Source organism: Protomyctophum bolini (genome assembly GCF_963924005.1).
Source record: "Protomyctophum bolini genome assembly, chromosome: 11".
NCBI lineage: Eukaryota > Metazoa > Chordata > Actinopteri > Myctophiformes > Myctophidae > Protomyctophum > Protomyctophum bolini.
In genome coordinates this window covers 26,435,468-26,452,821 of record NC_137872.1, presented here as the reverse complement: position 1 = coordinate 26,452,821, position 17,354 = coordinate 26,435,468, and the positions used below count along the sequence as shown (strand labels likewise).

At 43.5% G+C, this 17,354-nt stretch overlaps 1 protein-coding gene across 3 annotated transcripts in view; it reads right to left on the bottom strand.

Annotated features, from left to right (window-relative positions):
- Positions 1-1,111: 1,111 nt before the first annotated feature.
- LOC308324689 (E3 ubiquitin-protein ligase rnf213-alpha-like) overlaps positions 1,112-17,354 on the bottom strand; it is a 48,821-nt gene continuing 32,578 nt past the window's right edge. For all 3 annotated transcript variants that reach the window (XM_080776904.1, XM_080776903.1, XM_080776905.1), the window contains exons 49-71: positions 17,165-17,267; positions 16,957-17,071; positions 15,070-15,271; positions 14,487-14,683; positions 13,753-13,875; positions 13,471-13,581; positions 13,132-13,374; positions 12,926-13,001; positions 10,679-10,713; positions 10,482-10,582; positions 10,087-10,243; positions 9,666-9,840; positions 9,100-9,194; positions 7,879-8,133; positions 7,497-7,629; positions 6,457-6,540; positions 6,024-6,204; positions 5,243-5,444; positions 4,892-4,969; positions 4,294-4,491; positions 3,613-3,702; positions 3,062-3,240; positions 1,112-2,356 (exon numbers count right to left, since the gene is read on the bottom strand). In XM_080776904.1, coding sequence (XP_080633030.1) covers positions 2,203-2,356; positions 3,062-3,240; positions 3,613-3,702; positions 4,294-4,491; positions 4,892-4,969; positions 5,243-5,444; positions 6,024-6,204; positions 6,457-6,540; positions 7,497-7,629; positions 7,879-8,133; positions 9,100-9,194; positions 9,666-9,840; positions 10,087-10,243; positions 10,482-10,582; positions 10,679-10,713; positions 12,926-13,001; positions 13,132-13,374; positions 13,471-13,581; positions 13,753-13,875; positions 14,487-14,683; positions 15,070-15,271; positions 16,957-17,071; positions 17,165-17,267 — 3,287 coding nt within the window. In that variant the 3' untranslated portion in view covers positions 1,112-2,202. The remainder of the gene's footprint in view (positions 2,357-3,061; positions 3,241-3,612; positions 3,703-4,293; positions 4,492-4,891; positions 4,970-5,242; positions 5,445-6,023; positions 6,205-6,456; positions 6,541-7,496; positions 7,630-7,878; positions 8,134-9,099; positions 9,195-9,665; positions 9,841-10,086; positions 10,244-10,481; positions 10,583-10,678; positions 10,714-12,925; positions 13,002-13,131; positions 13,375-13,470; positions 13,582-13,752; positions 13,876-14,486; positions 14,684-15,069; positions 15,272-16,956; positions 17,072-17,164; positions 17,268-17,354) is intronic.

The following is a 17,354-nucleotide window of genomic DNA, read 5'->3' as shown; positions in this document are numbered from 1 at the left end:
TGTTGTTTTGGATTTATGATGTGTATTTTTATAAATTATCCACTTAAACCGTCAATACTTAGTAAACTTGACCTTTCACTTACTACTTACTTCTACTCATTTTGTCAGTCTACAACAAACCTATTTTGCCGAAAATACCCGATCTACAAACCTCACACCGCGTTTCGGGCTATCTGCTACCTTTGATATTTTTGTGTGACGCTCTATGATCACGTGGGGCATTAGTATTTTGCAACACAGGCCACTGGTGGCCGACAAAGCCAGGGGGTGGTCAGGCAGTCACTGCACTGGCTTGGTTTTACTTCTGAAGAGCCTGTGTGTGTGTGTGTGTGTGTGTGTGTGCGTGCGAACCCATTTGACATTGTTATGCTAAACACTGCTTTGGTAAGAGAGGAAATTGAATCAAGGAAGCTGTCCCATGCAGCAGCTCGGCGGCTCCATGTTCTTATCATGTCCATCAGCCACTGATCAGAAACACATTGAGCTCCCACCGACAGAGAGGGTCACAGAGTCACCCGACCTGAGGCAGACAGGCATTTCCTGAGCCTTCCATCATGGATGCGTCTTCCCTTCCCTGGCCTGCAGGCAGGCAGGCGGTCGGTCGGTGGAGGTGATGTGATGTGATGTAACAAGCTGTTGAAGAAGAGGAATTCCAACTGACCCAGAAGCTGCCGTTGCAGACAGACTGTGAAACGTGTATTTATTATGCTTCACATTAGGGGCTGGGCGACGTGACCTATGATCATTAGACGCGTTGTGAGCTTGTAGATAGGGTATTTTTGAAAAAAACATTTTGTATGCCACTATTGTACAACAGTATAATACAGGATGAAGCTAATCAAACCCATCAATCAATTTAGTTGATAATACAAATTTAGTTCAGGTTTCTGAACTGCCCACCAATGAGCTGCAAAGTGAAGACGGAAATGGTTAAATTTTATAATTAATAATTATCATTAGTGAAGACCATTTACTGTATATCAGATTATCAGCTAAAGTTGACAATGGATATAGTTTTGGTTGAATGCCCAGCCCTGTATCACTGGTATCTTTTGTCCATATTTAGTTTAAAATACACAGCTTGAATCAATAAGACAAACTGAATAAATAATTGTGGGAGAACAATTGCAGTGGTTTAATGATTATAAAGTTAATGGATACAGAAAAAGAAAACATTTGGTCCAATCAGGAATGTGGGAAAAAAAGCAGCTTTACAGTTGATCGAACTGTTCAATACTTATTGATTGCCAAATGGTTTGTTTGATTTGACCTTTAGTTCCCAGAGTTATGATCCCACCTGTGGAGTTGTGCACCTGAGTCAAAGAACAAAATTGTCTAAATGTGGATGGCAGAGAAATTTACATTCAGGTAAAGATAAAGCAAAAAAAGTCCTTCAGCATTCAGGCAAACAGTGAGCAGTCCTCTAGCATTCAGGCAAACAGTGAGCAGTGTTAACTGCCTTGGAAAATACAAAATGTCTAACTACAACAGAACATACATCCGTTCAGCTCAATACAGAGAAGATACACAGTTAAGTAGGAGTCCAAATTCACTTTGGTCGTTCTAAATGTGTATTGCACTTGTGCAAATGAGCTGGCCGCGGCCTCAAACTTGCAGCCACTGCTCTTTAAAAAGGCACATTCATTAATACGTGTGCAAATATATATCACTAATCTGTGACATCTGTTTTCATTTATTGATACGAATGTAAACATTAGCTGTGGCGTTTTGATACGAAGTAAAAAGGGCCACAAAAACGTCAGCTTCACTGACTTGCATTAACTAACGCTTGATTCATATTCCGTTGTAGGCAGTCGTGTGTCCCAAAACAAGTTGTGAGTGTGTGCACATCAATTACCGTCTCTGTTGGAAGGGGTAAACTGTTACTCCAACATATGAAAAGTAGCAGATCTACAAGCTTGAAACGTGGCACAAAGCGACACGTTTTGAGCTTGAAGATCTGCTACCTTGATACTACTTTTGACGCTGTACTCGTCTATGATCATGTGCAAGGCATTAGTTCGAATGTAGGCAAAAAAGAGGTTTCTGTCCGACAGCAACCATATGTTTGGGACACAAAACCAGCATACAATGGAGTATAAATCAGGCTTCACAGGTCATCGTTGCACTCATCTGTGGGTGCGTTCCAGTTCCAAAGCCACAGTAGACCTGCACGCTTCACAGGTCATACAGTAGGCTCACTCATCTCTGGGTGCGCTCCAGTTTGAAAGCCACCGTAAACCTCCACACTTCGACGTACTGCGACAAGAAGATCTGCTCTGGGAAGAACTCCTCCATGTCGGGCGGGGCGTCCAGGTCTTTGCGCTCCATGTAGGACACCAGCGTGACTTTCAGTCTGTTCAACACACATACATCACACACACAGTCAGTCAGCAATGTTAGCGTGGTCTAAAATTATATTATAAAAATATTACATTTAAAAATACAAGATTCTTTTGCATTCCAGCCAACAATTTGATGACCGGTAGCATCTTTCCGGCGCCAATTAAATTATTGGCTTAGGAATGCGACAAAAACAAAGAAATCTCCATGAATTCAAGGCTTCGCGGGGTATGTAATTGATATAAAATAGGTCCTTTTCTAGGTGAACTACTACTCTAATGTCATTGTTCAGAGAAGAAGATCAGTGTGGACGCTCACATGATTATCGTTATTGTGCTTGGTGCAAACAGGCCCTAAATCCCATATACTTCACACTGTAAACCCTATATTACCCACTAGGGGGCAGCCCGGACACCAGGTTGGGAAATGCTGCCAGTAGGTATCTGATCCATTGTCTTACCCCCAGCTGGGCCTGTAGGTATCTGATCCATTGTCTTACCCCCAGCTGGGCCTGTAGGTATCTGATCCATTGTCTTACCTGTAGGTATCCTAGTAGGGTTCTGATCCATTGTCTTACCCCCAGCTGGGCCTGTAGGTATCCTAGTAGGGTTCTGATCCATTGTCTTACCCCCAGTTGGGCCTGTAGGTATCTGATCCATTGTCTTACCCCCAGCTGGGCCTGTAGGTATCCTAGTAGGGTTCTGATCCATTGTCTTACCCCCAGTTGGGCCTGTAGGTATCCAGGGCGCGGGGCTTCTTGAGCACCAGCAGGAGGAACTCGTGCATCTCCAGAAGGAAGGCGTCCACACTGCTCTTGGCAAAGAAGGCCGTCAGCAGCCTGCGCTCTTCCTCACCCAGGGGCTGCCGGTACTCCTCGGAGATCCCTACGAACGGGTCCTGAGGGCCACAGTTAACAGGAGGTAGACAAACAGGGATTAAAGTTGAAAAGAAATCTCACTACCGAAAACATTTGTTAGGTCAATCCCAGTCGGATATATATTTTCACTTGGATTTAATTAATTTGCGGGGAGTACGTTCACACCGTTCCACAAATCACACTTATCTGTGACCATTTTGTATTTATTGATATGCTCAACCAGGGGACTCCAGGGAGCACCAAGGGGTTCCAAAATTGGATCTTTACAGATCTGAAAGGGGTCACGGCCAAAGCATTTCCGCCAAAAACGTTGAGAACCCCTGAATTAAAGAACCCTTCAAGGGCCCCTGGACCCAACCTTGAGGAAGCACTGTTCCAGCATGTTGTCTTACCCTCTTGAGGCGAAGCATCTTCTCTGATTTGAGCGATGTCAGGAGTTGCCACAGCGCCACACAGTGGTTCAAACTGCACATGCTCAATGCCTGTGTGCATATACAGCAAAACAATACAACAGTTTACCAAGTTGTGTCACATGCAGTCAAAGGCCAACTTGTTGTTCATTTTGAACTAAGCTAATTACAGAGAGTAAATGCAACACCCATCGTTGCTGTCAGGCAGAAAAACCTTGCATCTTCAGATTTCAACTTTGTTTCTTTTCATAAATTAATGCCGTACTTTTTCATACAAGGGTGTCGCACAAAAGTAGAAAAATAGCCAATATACAGATACAAGTGTATCAAGTCAAAAGAAGCAAAATAGCCAATCTACAAGCCCAAAAGAAATTGTGTTCTTGTAGATAAGCTATTTTATGAATATTGAACCTATGAAAAGTATTAACAAAGAGCGTGTGATTAAATCACAACATTTGTCCTTTCCTCCCCCCACATTTCCTGGAAACATTTTGGCCATACAAGGTTTTTACGCCCGACAGCAACAACAATACGCAGTGTGGGAGGATTTGGGTGCAGAAAACGTCTTGACGACAGACAAACAGTGGCCCTAAGTCACAACTGTGAGAGGTTGAGTGCACAAGGCTGAGATAAGGCCTGGCGTCTCTCGTCTGGCTCTCAGACCTTGAGGATGTGCGGAGGTGTCTGGTCTCCCATCTGCAGCACCTCCTCCAGGTAGCTGGACAGCTGCATGCGGGGCTCTCCGCCGGTCATGGCCAGGAAGCCCAGAGCCACCTCCACCGTAGACAGGGCCTCGCACGCCTCACTGTACGACTGCAGCTCCCCACACAGGGCGGACAAGGTCAGGGTTGCCAGTGGCTCCTGTTTTTGGGGGGGGATGCCAGACAGACACACGCGTTGACATATCTTGCTCACTTGTTTTTTTGTTTTATTTCTTTCGATTTGTTTTTCAGAGACCACAAATGTTTAGATAGCATGCCATTTAGACAGATACCAGGTTCACTGATTTCCTCGTGTCCTAGTCTCATTGAGGCACTATACGGTTTTCACTGCCCTCTATTTGGTTTTCCAAAAAACACATTACTCCATGCTCACTACTATGGATAACAGCGTGTGCACATTCCTAAATTGCACGGACCAATGGTCAAAAATGGGGACAATACCACTTCACTGTCGCGTGTTGATAAGCACAGATCTATTTTGGGCAGTATAAATGAGTATAAATGAGGCACAAAGGTAAGAGGAAATAGAACAAACGTACTTGTTTAACTTTGTCTTTCACGTCCTTCAGGATAGTCTCATAGTTGCGGTCGTGTCTGTTGACCAGCGTTGGAATGCCCTGCCGTGGAGAAAAAGGGGGCACAAGACATGACAGACTCATCAACATGAGTGCAACTATGGCAAGGCAGAACTCAAATAAGCCTAAAGAAATTCTAAAAGAGCTGTAAAGGTTATAAGGCATCGCAATGCAACACATTGTGACCTTGTAGAGCTTTTATTTATAACTGGTACTTTTATAATATACATTTTACTGGCGACCGATAAAAACTGGGCCCTGACCCATTGTTTGGAATTCCCTGATCTTATAAATGGTTATCCAATAAGCACTCACGTTGAGGGAGATGAGAGGTTTGCCCTGCAGGAAGCGTGTGAGGATCTGTCTCTGGATCTTGGGCAGGTCGTACTCGTGTACCGTCTCCTGGCCTCGCTCCATGCTGTACTGGCTGTTGGACAGGACCAGCGGCAGCAGGTCTCTCTCTTGCTCGTAGCGGATCACGTGCAGCTCTGTCAGGTCCGCGGGGCTCACTGTGTAGCTGGGGACGGGTGCAGGAGGACACAGCAATCAGTCACATGGATTAAAAGTAAAATAGAATCTGTTTGACCAGACCACTACAAATGCTTAAAATAATAACCGTTGTCTTGTCTATCTATAAGCTCTCAATGCATCACAGACACATTGAGAGCCTGTAGAGATGCTGTTTTCTCTGTGCAACATGCTTCCAAATGACTGAAATCAGTGGCGAATTAGAAACCAGGCAATCAATAGATTGAGACCCCTGTCGTTGAACAAACATTATATCATATCAATATATTACAGCTTTGGCTTTTTAACAATAAATTATTATTTTTCCCATCATTTACAGCAACTTTTAGTTACCTCTGAGAGTGTAACCAAATAGACTCTTATGTACATTTGTCCTCTCAAACGATGGATAAAATAACACCAAAGACATTACTTTGCATACTACAGGACGTAATCCTGTGGCATAATTTGATTATTTCATCCCAACCTAAAAATACTAAACAAAGGTTAATTACAAGTGCGGCTACTGCACATGCCATGCAATGCAGTGAGTGAGTAGTAAGCATGCATGAGGCAACAGCGCCCTCACCTGGTGGTCTCTCCGGTGTGTTTGTCCACACAGTAGACCAGCTCGTTGTGCACAGAGATGAGGTAGCTGACCAGAGCTGTGGAGCACAGGCCCGGGCCCTGACGCCGAGGTAACAGCACCCTGAAGTCACTGCCAACGTCCAGGTCCCTCTGGCAGAACTCCTCTGGAATCTTGATCTCACCTGAAAGAAAGAAAGCATCACATGGGCATCAAAGTAAAGGACGAGGAGATTAGCACGCCTTGTGGGGATTATCATATTGTCATACCGTTTTAAATAGTTGCTTAAAACTCTTTTATGGATTAACTTTGAATGCTCACTCCTCAAAATGTTTTTTTGCTTGCCATGTAAAGCACTTTTGTAACAGTTCTGAAAGGTGCAATACAAAAGTTTCTTGTTGGTATTATTATTAGTAATATTATTTAAGATGTTTACCGTTGTTGGCCAAGGACACCCTGAGCTGGTTCCAAGTGGTCAGGAATATGTTGATGCGTTTCTCGTACCAGGCTTTCAGTGACGCTGGGTGCAGATGGAGACGAAACATTGCATTAAAACAAACGGTACATGATAATTCATAGGTCTTCGCTTTAGAACCCTAAAAGCGTGAACCCTGAGGAAGGCCTTTGGCTGAAACGTGTGTGTGTGTGATGAGCTGCTGCTGGAGCTACACAATACATAAGAGTTAACCTAAAAAAAAGGACCACAGGAGTGCTGGTGATCATATCAAACATATACTATGAGTATGACCAGAATAGGGATGCTAGGGTTCATGTGGTTAAATATGTTGCTTAAGTGAAAGGGTTGAGAAGCACTGGTGAAAGTTTAGAGCAGTATGGGTCGCACACTATTCTTTTTTATTTCAAGGACTGCATAATTCTGTGTCATTGTATTTGTACAATCTCAAAGATTTACAGATCTGTATGGGCCCATTTAGAACTGTTGTAGAGAAGGGGTTCTCAACTTAAAGGACCACTTTACCACTTTTCAACCGATGTAATAGGTCCTCACTAATAATCATGATAAAATGGTACCATTTTTTTCCTACTCTGTGTCTGTGTCTCATAGGAGGGCTGTGGACAGTTCAGAAACCCGTCCACCAGTGACATCATCAATGGGGAATCCAAGCTAATAGAAACTGCAGGCTTTCTAGTCCTGAAAAGTTGCAATGCGAAAATGGAAGCCATTGTTCTCAAGATAATAAAAATCTAAAGATCTATTTTTGTCAATTATTTGTCAAATATCAGAGGCAGAAATTGTGAAAATTTACAAACTGTACACGCCTCGCAACACAAGGCATTGTGCGCATGTAGAAGTGCAATTTTCGCAATGGAACCAAGTCAAACGTAATGCCTCAACTTCTACAATTCAATTTAATACAAAGTGCTAGTCAGGGTGGGCAGGTCCCAAGTTCAAATCTATTTTTTTGTTGGGTCACAGCCTGAAAAGGCTGTGAACCACTGGTGTGGCTCCACTACCTGCTCCGTGGCTGTCGAGGAAGTCTGCCATGGAGACATGGGTCACGTCAGTGACGTTCTGGAACTTCTTCACCAAGTCTTTCTGCAGCGTGAGGATGTCAGGAAGGAACTTCACCAACCGCAGCTCCGCTTCCTGCATGGTACATAATGACAACAACCTGTCATAACGTTTCGAGCCTGGGGTTGAAGTGGGTTCTTATTTTAATAACCGTCTTTGTGACAGAACCTATACTCTCTTTAATGTGGTGGAAAGTAACTAAGTACATTTACAAGGTACTTTACTATTATTTCCAATACTTCTACTAACTATATCTCAGAGGCAAATATTGTACTTTTACTCCACTAAATTTATTTCAAACCGAGTTGAAGTACTTTTTCTTACCCTCTGCAGGAACCTCCAGAGGACGGGCAGGGTGTCCCTGCCGTCGTTCTGCTCCAGCATGTGGGCGAGGCTCAGCAGGGACACCTTCTCCCTGCAGCTCCACACGGCCGTGCGGTGGATCAGAGAGTCGGCGGGCAGGGAGGCCAGGAAGAGACGGGGATCCCCGAACATCAGCTTGACCACCGGGTTGGCAGAGACACGGGTGTCTGCTCGCACAAACGCGTTCACTTCCCTCAGCCGTCGTCGGTCCAAGTGCTGGGAAAGGAGAGAAGAGGGAAATACGTTCACGTTTCACCTTACGAGAGAGAAAAACACGTTTTTCCCCTTAGATGAGCAGTTATCAAGTCCAAGTAAAACGGTGTCCGTGTGTAAGGCGTATATTACAGTATACACAGTAAAATCCTTGTGTTAATTTAACTCAGCAATTGCACTGACGCTAGGCATGTCGCGGTGTTAGAATTTCCCCACCCTTTTGACCATGCTTCTCACCACTAGGTGTCCTAATAGACCTGCCTGGCAATGACCCAGAAACAGAAACTACAACAGCGCTTGCACTTCTAGATCTAATTTCCAAAGTAACTTACGTCGAGGCTTTAGGCAGTACAGGCAGACACGGTCAAAAAATACAACTAGAAGATAAACAATCCAGCAGATCTCTTTTCACCATTTTATTTTCCTCACCGAAACCAACAGACATGTTTCAGCTCAAATAGCCTTAATCAGCGCTGATCAGGAAATCATTATTCATTACAAGATGAATTGAGAACGCATCGTTAATTCGTTGCTACAGGTTATTGTTAGTAAATAAAGCACTAAAACATTGTGGAAGTATAAGCTGTACAATGCAGCTAAGACCTGTCACCAAACTAAAGCCAAAGTGAAATCTGACACCATGTTGCGTGTGTGCTCAGCTCCGCTCTGGCTGCTGCCTGCCTGCAGCCCCGTTGAATTGCAGCACTCACTTCTCTTCATAATAATAATAAAAATAAGTGATTATTAAGTGGTTTTATAGGGTACACAAGAAATGAAATAGTCTAGTATTAAACATAATAATAAAACAGTGCCATCAGTGTGCAAGTAATATACTCTGAGGTGTGCCCGCCCACCGGTAACACCGGACACCGTGACAATTGCACTCTGAGTTACAATATGGATATACTGTACTGTATGAACATTTGACTATGTACAAACTTGAGTAGGAAATGAGATATTGGTGTTTACCTTGAGCTGGGGTGTGATGACGGAGTTGCTTACACTGATCTCCCAGCCATTTCTGGACTCTTTGGTAGAGAGCAGGTTGTCATACGGAACAGGCCCTAAGAGACAAGACAAGACAATATTTCAATAAAACTATAGAATAAATTGTCTATTTTAATTTTATGACATGCATGTAGGCTGAGTGTTTGAGACCGTCTAAAGAGCAATGAAAAGATTGATCAAGCAAAAGATTGAATGATTGCGAACTATTTGTGCGTTTTCTTTCCAATGATTTGCAGAGATAAGCAAGACCTTGTCTACTAACACCAAGGCTTCCCCGTTATGTGCCAGCTGTATTCATGTATAGCGTGTGCTGTGCAGGTTGTGCACTAACGTGAGCTTAGTGGCGTGAGTTGAGTGGCAACGTGAGCTTTGATCAGAGAAGCAGCATCAGCTAAATGAGTCAATTTGTGTATTTTTTACTTAAAACACGTCTATGGGAATTCAGAATGGGCAAGCAAAGCCACACATGCCAGGTTGGAGTCGTAAATCACGTCAGCCTTCGGTACTCTTACACTACTGTTTCTTACATTGTGTGATCTGGATGGGTTCCAGGAGGCTGCTGATGAGCAGGTGGACAGTGATGACCATGTCGTCGGTGCCCTTGCCCAGGGATCTGCTCAGATACTCCACGTCCTTCTGCAGGTGACCCAGGAGGAAGGCTCCTGGGTCAGGGACAGCAGGCCTGATGATGGCAGAGATGGCCTAGAAACACAGGACGCATGAGTAGGTGGATATGCCAAGAAATCAACGGCATGAACTGACGTGCTATGAGCTTGTAGATGCTTGAAGATTCGTGTAAATATTTGAATATAAATTATATACATTTTTAAACATTTGTACGTCAAATCTTTGCTTCTAGACTAGAGTTCCCTGGCACAAAACATTTTCATTTGGCAGTCCTTAGCAGAACAAAGTTTGAAAACTAGTGCTGTAGTCAGTGAACCCTACCTGTGGGTCTGTCATGGCACCCAGCAGCATGGCCATGTGAGTCAGCAGGCGGATCAGGTTGAAGGGCACAGGGGACATGTCTTTGGTGTCCAACATGTCTGGATTGTCCCTCCGTCTGGGCTCACCTAAGATGTGGCCTGGCTGGGTGCGGTCACCTCTGTGTGTTAGAAAATGTATTAATTAAATGAGCCTGTTCGTTAGTTAATTTAAAACTAGTTGTACATGTAGTGATGCATGGGTTGATCTGGTTTGGCTGATGGTGATAAATGGATGGATTTAGGCAGTTAATGATTGCCTAAATATGTGTCAATCAATATTTAACTTTGCAGGTAACACAGGACAAGATGCACAGTATTGCAATGCTGTAATAGAATGACAGATTTGACTCTACTTACTGGATGTGAACAGGACGGAATCCTTCGACAGGTCTGTGGTCAATTCCTCCGATCTCTGCACCACAGTCCATGCAACGAGCTTTCTCCATGGGCTGGCCACACTATACACAACATCAACATTATAACATGTTTAAAAATACAATACACTATTAAATAGAACCCCCAAATTAAGATAAATACTAAATAAATGTACATACCTCGCCAATGGTACACGGGTGACCATTTGGACATGCTGTGGAAAGGAAAAAAAGGAATAGTGCTTTAAAAAGAAGCTTGATTATTTAATTACCGGTAAGTATTTGGCAGCATCTATCTGGAAAAACTAACCTGGAAGTCCAGGTTGCAAATTGGAGTAATTAGAAGACCAAAAGACTTATGTGGAAGATAAAAATGACCAGTAAGCAGATATCTTTGGTCTGTGTAGCTAGAAAACCCTTCCATTCAGAAACTATTACCATTTGGAGCTAAACCAGGCAGTTAGTTATTGATTGGCTTAAAAATAACTATTGGCATAACTGGTCTTTAGGCTTCAGCAGATACTAGACCAGAAGAATATTTTGCTGACATCTAATACCCACAACTTCTTAATGTTTATGAGTTACTCTCCAAACCATAACATGATACAACTAAAAAATAAAATGTCAATTACAAGACAGATCTTTGATTAGTCAGGTGAAACCTGACTAATGAAAGGTCATGAAATGTAGACGACCTAGTCATATGCCTAGTCCTGATTGGCTGCCATACACGCTGCCTAAGCCATGAATGGGAGTGTAGTATGATTGCCTGCCTCCTAAACTATGCCACATGCACCGCGAAAGGGCCGATTTCCGCACCACAGAGAGCCAGCTTTACCACCGCAGCCTCGGCGCGACAACAGCTCCTAATGTTATGAGCTGGACAGCAGGAACGCCACAACAAAACACAGTCATTGAACCACACACAGAACGTCGGAAACGAACGCAAACAACGGCCGCAAGGCGCAAGGTTGTGACACACAAACATACACGTTATTACGGTCATATTCACACCAATTCTGCGATTAAAACAAATCCTGCTGCACATTGTCGGAAAGTGCGCTTCATTTGGCAGGTGTGAAGCCTCATTCGAATCCTAATGCGCATCAAAGATCCACATTCTACTTCGCCAAAAAACTTTTCGCTTCGCTTCCAATCACACCTGACTTCGATTCACTCGCATCAAATAAAGGAAATGAAGCAAACAATGTGGTGGATGAATGAAGAGTAAACACAGTTGGAGACAGAGAGGGCATAATTTACACAGTGCAAATTATGTCCCGTTACGTGGAAAGACGTGGCCGAATGAGGAGACTAAAGCCCTCATTGAAATATGAGGACGAGTAGGCTAGTACAGTACTCAATTTCTCAAGGAAACACATAAAAACACTGCAGTTTACAGAATATTCAGTCTGTCTGTCTGTCTGTCTGTCTGTAAACATGGAGTGCTGTCACTGTGTGGGGAGTGCAGCCTTTCTTCATCTCGATAAACTTGTAAACGTCTGAGGTCGGATTATTTTGTGTTGCTCGCCGTCTGTGCTCAGTGCGCTGTGCCTCCACGTGCCCAAAAGAGCAAACACACACACACACACACACACACACACACACACACACACACACACTATTACTCAAAGTATAATTTTAACACCATATATTTCACTGTGTAGTTTAAACACATCGATTTTCCAATTTCTGCAGATGACAGCGTTCCCCCCCCCAGGGAGAGCAGGGGTGCGCAAGCTTTTCCGACACACCGAAGATCCGAAGCGGGGGGACATGCTATGCGAAAAAGCGATGGTCCGACATGCGCTGCTTAGGTTAGGATTGAGGTTTCGGATCAATAGTATGTCGGAACTAAAGCCTGCACCCGGAGAGCACACAGGAAGTCTCGCTCACACGGTGGCGAGTTGAAATATGGAATCTATCCATCAATGGACCAAGTTCACTGTGGCCTCAAGCGACCCCACTTTATTTATTATTTAGTCATCGGTTCACATGTGTTTCTGTCACCAGCTTTTCTTTCTAGTACAAATAAATAATGAATATTGATGTAAAAAAAATGCAGGAATGATGAAACTTCTCCGCCCATTCGCATAGTCTACCGAATTAGAGGTGAGAATGCGACCTAAAATAATAATCATCATACTAATATGGGGGGTGGGGGGGAACACTACGGAGACAGTGCTTTTTCACCTGACAAATATCACTATGTGATTATTTCTTGTTTTAAACCAGTTATTGTTTAACTGAAAAAAAAATAGGGGCACCCCAACACCCATCGGCAAGTTGTTCCACATACATCCCATGCAGCAGCTGAACTGAACTTTGTGTAGACTACTGACATTTACCACAACAGTGACCTCTAGTGGAGGCTATAAATAGCTTGGCATGAACTTAATCTTTGAAGTTCATCTTTCTGATACTCACAGTACCACTTTAAGTTACCCATGGCTTGGTGAGCCACTGCCAACATGTCCTCAGGCATGGTGGGCAAGAAGGCCATCTGTAAAATAATAATATAAAAAAAAATTTAAACACTAATATATTCAGTCCTCTTAACACAGATACATATATTCAGTCCTCTTAAAAACAGACTGTGGGGGGCTGTTGGCGTCAAAGGCAGAGCACGTTACCTGCATGTTGGTTGGTGACAGAGCCAGCTGTTGAAGGGGAACCAGGACGCCTTGGTTCCAACAGAGCAGGACGGCTGCCAGGTGAACGGTCAGCTCCACCAGCACACAGCTGCTGGCAGAGGCCCCGGGATGAGCGCTCAGCGGCCCCAGCTGGTTGCTCACCAGGGCCTGGGCGAAGGCCTTGACCTGGAGGCTGGCCAGGACAGGAGAGTCCTGGACGTACGCCAGCAGGATTTGGCATTGCTGTGTGGGTACGGGAAAAAGAAAAGAAAAACACTGTAAAAATGGGTCTTGAAAGACAATTAGATGTTATGGAAATATCTTTATGTTGCGTTTTACCTCAGGTTTGGGGTGTGAGATTGCATGGGTGTCTCTATACAGAGAAGTGACTTCTCTGTACAGGGCTAAAAGCAGGTAAACAGCCTTCCGCTGTGGTGAGCATTTACACCCCTACAGGAATAGAACCATAATTGAGTCAGACTCATTATGCAGATGGAAAACAGGCATCTCTCTCTAGTAGCATTGCCCCCCTGTCTCTCTCCACACTCACTCTCTCTATCACCATAATTCAATTGATTTGCATTAGATGTAATTAACACATCTAGTACAAGACTACAGTACCTGGCAGATCTTGTCCAGTTTGTCTGCTTTTCCTTTGATCACCACCTGGGCAACAGCATCTCTGATTGTCTTGTAGTCCTCTCCACACACCAGGAACTGGTCTATGGCTGTGTCTTCTTGATTCTAGGAAGTTAAGTGTTTGTGATGAACATCCAATACGTCCTTATATATCAGCAGCCTGTTCGTCAGAGCGATAATGTAGAATGGGGGTCTTCAACAGGGGGTCCATGATCCGTACGGGATCCCCAGAGTTACTACAAGGGGGATCCGTACGGGATCCCCAGAGTTACTACAAGGGGGATCCATACGGGATCCCCAGAGTTACTACAAGGGGGATCCGTACGGGATCCCCAGTTACTACAAGGGGGATAAAATATTTGGGCCACAAAATATTTGTGTGACACAGGATATTTTTTTTTACATTAACCACTTGAATCTTGAATCCTAGCATTCCTATTCTGAGGAGAACGTTAGCCAAAAGTAGCAGATCTACAAGCTCACAATGCCGTTGTGAACTTGTAGATCGGCTATTTTTGGCCAGGGGTCAAGTTTACTAAGTATTGTGAAGTGGTTAAATCTCTGAAAATACACATGACAGTGCGGTCAAACAAGTCTGAAAAAGTTTAATCCGCAACGCAATTTTATACAATATGTAACGGAGGGGCCCCTGCTTCATCTCTCTCAGCTAAGGGGGTCCCTTAATTTTTTTTGAAAACCCCTGATGTAGAACATACCTGCTGCAGGACTTCCTCAGGGAACAGCCAGCGCACATGGGCCACCTTGAGGAGTTTCTGCACAGACTCCACTCCGCGCTGGCTGCAGATCTTTCGGATGAGGTAGATTCGGTACCAGTCGTTCCCGCTGCGCGTGCACAGGTCCACCACACTGGACAGGAAGCGCGTCTCTGCATCCTGACGCTCTTCCTGGAATCCTGTTGGGAGGACAAGAACCATTATTCTATTACTTTTTCCATTAATTGAATAATCGAGTAGCGTGTTTTGAAATATTATTTAATATATCAACGAATCGATGAACCAATTAGGCCGTATTTCATACTTTGTCGCACAACAATTTTGTAGTGCACAAATGGTGAAATAAGATTATCTAAATGATCACATTGCGTAGGTTTGACATTTTTATTACGTTTTAACATATAATTACATTTTAGGGATGGATTACTAATCGTTTACAATTACATTATTAACTTTTCAATTAAATTGATTAACTCTGTTAACTATTGCAGCGACACAATAGTGAGATGACGATGACGATTTGTAGAATCAGGTTTAAACAAAAATGGTAAAGGTTTTTACACACCTGTAGCAGTTAGTTTGGGCAGGCTGGCAGCCGTGTCCAGACACATGCGCACCCTGGCCACCTGTTGCAGGTACTCCACAGTGGCTGCGGGAGCAGAGCCTCCCTCAGAGAGCAGGTAGTCCATCAGGAAGTGCCTCTCAGGCTGCAGGCTGGCCTGCTGCTCGGCTACGGTGTGGGACTGCAGCCTCTCGCACATGGAGTCCTAGATCAGGGAAGAAAGAAAGTCAATTCATACTTGTATCTTCATGGAGCTGAAACTATAATTTATTTTCGTAATGATTATTCCATTGATTACTTTTACGATGAATCAAAACATTCGAGACGTTTATTTCTTTGGACACAAAGGTGTACATCGACGAATCAACGCAAAAAATATATATACTAGGGATGCACCGAAAATTCGGCCACCGAAAATATTCGGCCGAAAATGGCTAAAAATGTATTTTCGGCCTATTCGGTTTCGGCTCAAATAAGCCGAAAAATATCACCGAATAGTAGTAGTGGTCCTAAAGTTGTGAATCGATATAATTCAACTAAACTGCGGGAAAAACACAGATGTACAAGCCCAAAGCGCTGTGCATTGCGACGGGTAGATAACTTGTAGATCTGCTACTTCCAGCGCAGGAAGGGCGCATGCTTATGACGCTCTTTAAAACAGTCACTCACAACACACGAGCAGCAGTCAGCAGACGGAATGCACAGACAGATCCGAGTCCGACACAACTTTATTGTTGCACACATCTGTGCTTTCATCCGCGCTTCCATAGCCTTTTAAATCTTATTTCCCATCCACGGGCACAAGCAACGTGATATCAGCAGCTGCCTTCCACCCGATCTGGATGGTGGTGGTGTTGTCTGACGAGGGTAGCTACTAGCTAGCATGGGAGCTAACATTAGTTTCCATATCGTTAGAAGGAGTCCTCCTTAATAACACTATAGTACTTTCCATCCGTTCCCCAACTAAACACCTCACACTCGATGCTGCGTTTACACCAGGTTTACACGGGCAGACACAAAGACGAATGGGAATATCATTTGGAGCAGCTACACGTCTTTGCATCAACATGTTGCTGGTTTCCATTATAAAATGAATGATAGACTATCCTTGCATCTGCCCGTGTTTAGTTTCACTGTCCAGTGTCCACAGCAGGAAGACCTGTCGAAACTATGCACTTCTCAGAGACATGCTAAACCCACCTCAAGAATATTACTTTCCCCAGCTATCTCATTCCACTTTCATTTATTTTATTCCATAGTCTTAGTTTTTCCCTAATAAAGTTGTTTTTTATTAGTTCTCATGTTCCCCTTGAAAAGCATCTTTAAGTACTCAGAGAAGCATTATATAAATAATATTATTATCACTATTATTATTACTACTTGTTTTATTGCCTATGCTTATGTAGAAAAAAAAGCTCACTGCTCAGGTCAAATAGGCCTATTGATATGCGATTAAAATGTGATTATTTGAGATTAATTAATCACAAAGCCTCCAATTAATTAGATGTTTTTTTAATGGACCCATAAGTGTTTAGGTTTTGCCATAATCATGTCTTTTTCCATAATCCGGTAGCTTTACAACAAAGATGTATTCGGCTATTCGGTATTCGGTTTTCGGCCAACTGTTTCCTATATTCGGTATTCGGTTTCGGCCAAGAATTTCCCTTTCGGTGCATCCCTAATATATACATACTGATTTACCTAGAGCTAAAGCCCAATTTCATACCGATCTACTGCAAGCTAATAATGACGTATTGTGAGCTTGTGGAGCTGCTATTTTGGGTATGTTTGAAAATCTACTATATTTGAGTACAATTATCTTTTTAGTAATCGATTAAATCAATGTATTCAATTAACTTCTGCACTGCTATCCCTATATTGTGTACTTACCTCCAAGCAGTTGATGTACAAGGAGTACAGCTCTGTTTTGTCAGACTCCTCCAAGATGTTGCTCTCCTCGACTGCCGTCAGATGTAGCTGCAGGTAGTCTTTCACCTCGTCAAAGCTGGGGTGACACAAAGTTGAACGTTTAAATTGTGTTAAGCCCTGGGCATGAGCTAAACATCACCAACATGCACAACACATGCCATCACCGTACCTGTACTTCAGCAGCAGTTTGAGGACGACCGATCGAACCACGGGATTCTTATCATACGAGTCATTGAAGGGAGACAGTGCTTTCGTCAGAATCTGGCGATTACCTTTAAAAACAAAAACGAGAATAGAACACGAATGCATTCTGTATATTGTATAACCTTTGACTGCGATATTTGTACCGCTAACAAACA